The 1,806-nt window shown below is 33.9% G+C and overlaps 1 protein-coding gene across 1 annotated transcript in view; it reads right to left on the reverse strand.

Annotated features, from left to right (window-relative positions):
* Positions 1-498: 498 nt before the first annotated feature.
* The window catches only part of LOC108684873 (somatomedin-B and thrombospondin type-1 domain-containing protein-like), a 12,030-nt gene continuing 10,722 nt past the window's right edge, over positions 499-1,806 (reverse strand). Inside the window, exon 5 of the mRNA XM_018189398.1 lies at positions 499-857. Within this exon, the coding sequence (XP_018044887.1) occupies positions 499-857 (359 nt within the window). The remainder of the gene's footprint in view (positions 858-1,806) is intronic.

Here is a 1,806-nt window from a genome sequence, read left to right on the forward strand (position 1 = left end):
TATATATATATATATATATATATATATATATACAGGATACATTGTAATATAGTCTGCATACATTTTAAGAATGAATTCTTTGACTAATTCGAAGCTAATTTTTCTACAGCGAAAATTTAATTGAACGCCATCTTTCTAATTCTTAAAATTAAATGCCTCGGTAATGAAATAGTCTCAAATTAAAATCTTATTAAAGTACACTTGAACTTAAATAAGAAGTAAGTTTTCGTTTGTCTATCTACTTGTAGCTTTGAAACTTAATTTTGCGAAGTGGTGTCGGTTTTCAGTTAATTATAATTTCAAATTGAGGCCTCAATATTTTTGCTACGAAAAAATCGACTGCTTGATCAAATTAGAATAAAGTTTCTCAAAGAATCTCATTTTGTATCTTTAACATCTTACGATATATCCTGCATAATAAATAATAATAGATAGAAGAAAGGGATTCTAACACCGATGACATTCACAAGAGCTGTCGGAGAAATCTCCGGAAAACATTCACCGCTTCGCGACAGCGACGTCGCGCCTTCTTCTTCTACTCCTCTTCCGTCGTCTGCCTCTTCTTCGCCTTCTTATGACTCTATCCGTATTGTTGACGACGGCATTGCTATTTGCTCCCCTGCGACGTCGACGTCGGAGCCATTGCGTGGTGTACGGAGTCGATTTTCGGACGCATCGCCAATCGTGACAATCTACCAGCTTCGAATCGCCGTACCATCTTCCGTGACAGATCGAACTGGTCGATTGGCTGTATTGATTACTGCTACCAGCAATATTGGTCGATAGTTTCCACTTGTTCACGCCCACGTATTTGTCCAGACTCTCGTTACCGGGACGCTCCACGCAAATGGATAAACCTGTGGTAATTTCAATCGCTCATCATTTTTGTTTATCAACGGCACGTAATTTCAGTTGACATTACGAATTATTTTTATTTCTTCGAATTCTAATGTATATTCTTAGTTTCTAACTTTTAATTCCTTTCCAACATCTATGTAGTATAATTCTAAAAATATTTCAAAATTAAAAATTCTGTAATTATATGTTTATTCGGCAATAAATATATTTTTCTATTAATATAATTAATCTTTTTTAAACGTACGTAACATAAACATGGAAAAAAAAGCAATTGATTTGATTTATCTTATATTAATTATAATAAGAGAGGCAAAATGGAATTAAATGAAAAGATATATCTACACAAGGTGAGGAAAATAAGATAGCTAATTTAACAGCGACATAGAGATAATAAATAAGCCATCATCAAAATAACTTGCTTTCGTCCGCAGATTTCCGCATTTCGTGGCTTATCTACTTTAGATACGTCGCCCGTAGGAAACAACCGTTATCTCCACCACTGCATCCAGTACATCCGGTCGATTCCTTCGTGATAACAACCGTCGTAGAGTAATGTCGGGAGCTACGCTCTAATTTACATGACGTTACGTCGCGCAACCGTGGTGCACGTTAATTGAGACTAGATCGAGTCGCTTCATTTCCACGTTAGCGACGCGATTCATCATTATGCGAATTTCGTATTCAAAATTTGAGGAGTTTAGATTCCGTTAAAGGCATCGTCTTATTACATGATTTTAAGCAAAGGATTCCATTCCTTAAGCTTCCTTTGACAGGTATGACAAAATCAATTTACAAATAATTATAATTATAAGATTAATAGAATTTATCGTCACTTTTAAGGTCATTAAATTATAGAAAAATATTCAATTATAATAGATATATCCTATTCCGTAAAGTGGTAATTATGCGTAAAGCATAATTATTATATATATTACTATTATATATATA

Source organism: Atta colombica, unplaced genomic scaffold, assembly GCF_001594045.1.
Source record: "Atta colombica isolate Treedump-2 unplaced genomic scaffold, Acol1.0 scaffold141, whole genome shotgun sequence".
Taxonomy (NCBI): domain Eukaryota; kingdom Metazoa; phylum Arthropoda; class Insecta; order Hymenoptera; family Formicidae; genus Atta; species Atta colombica.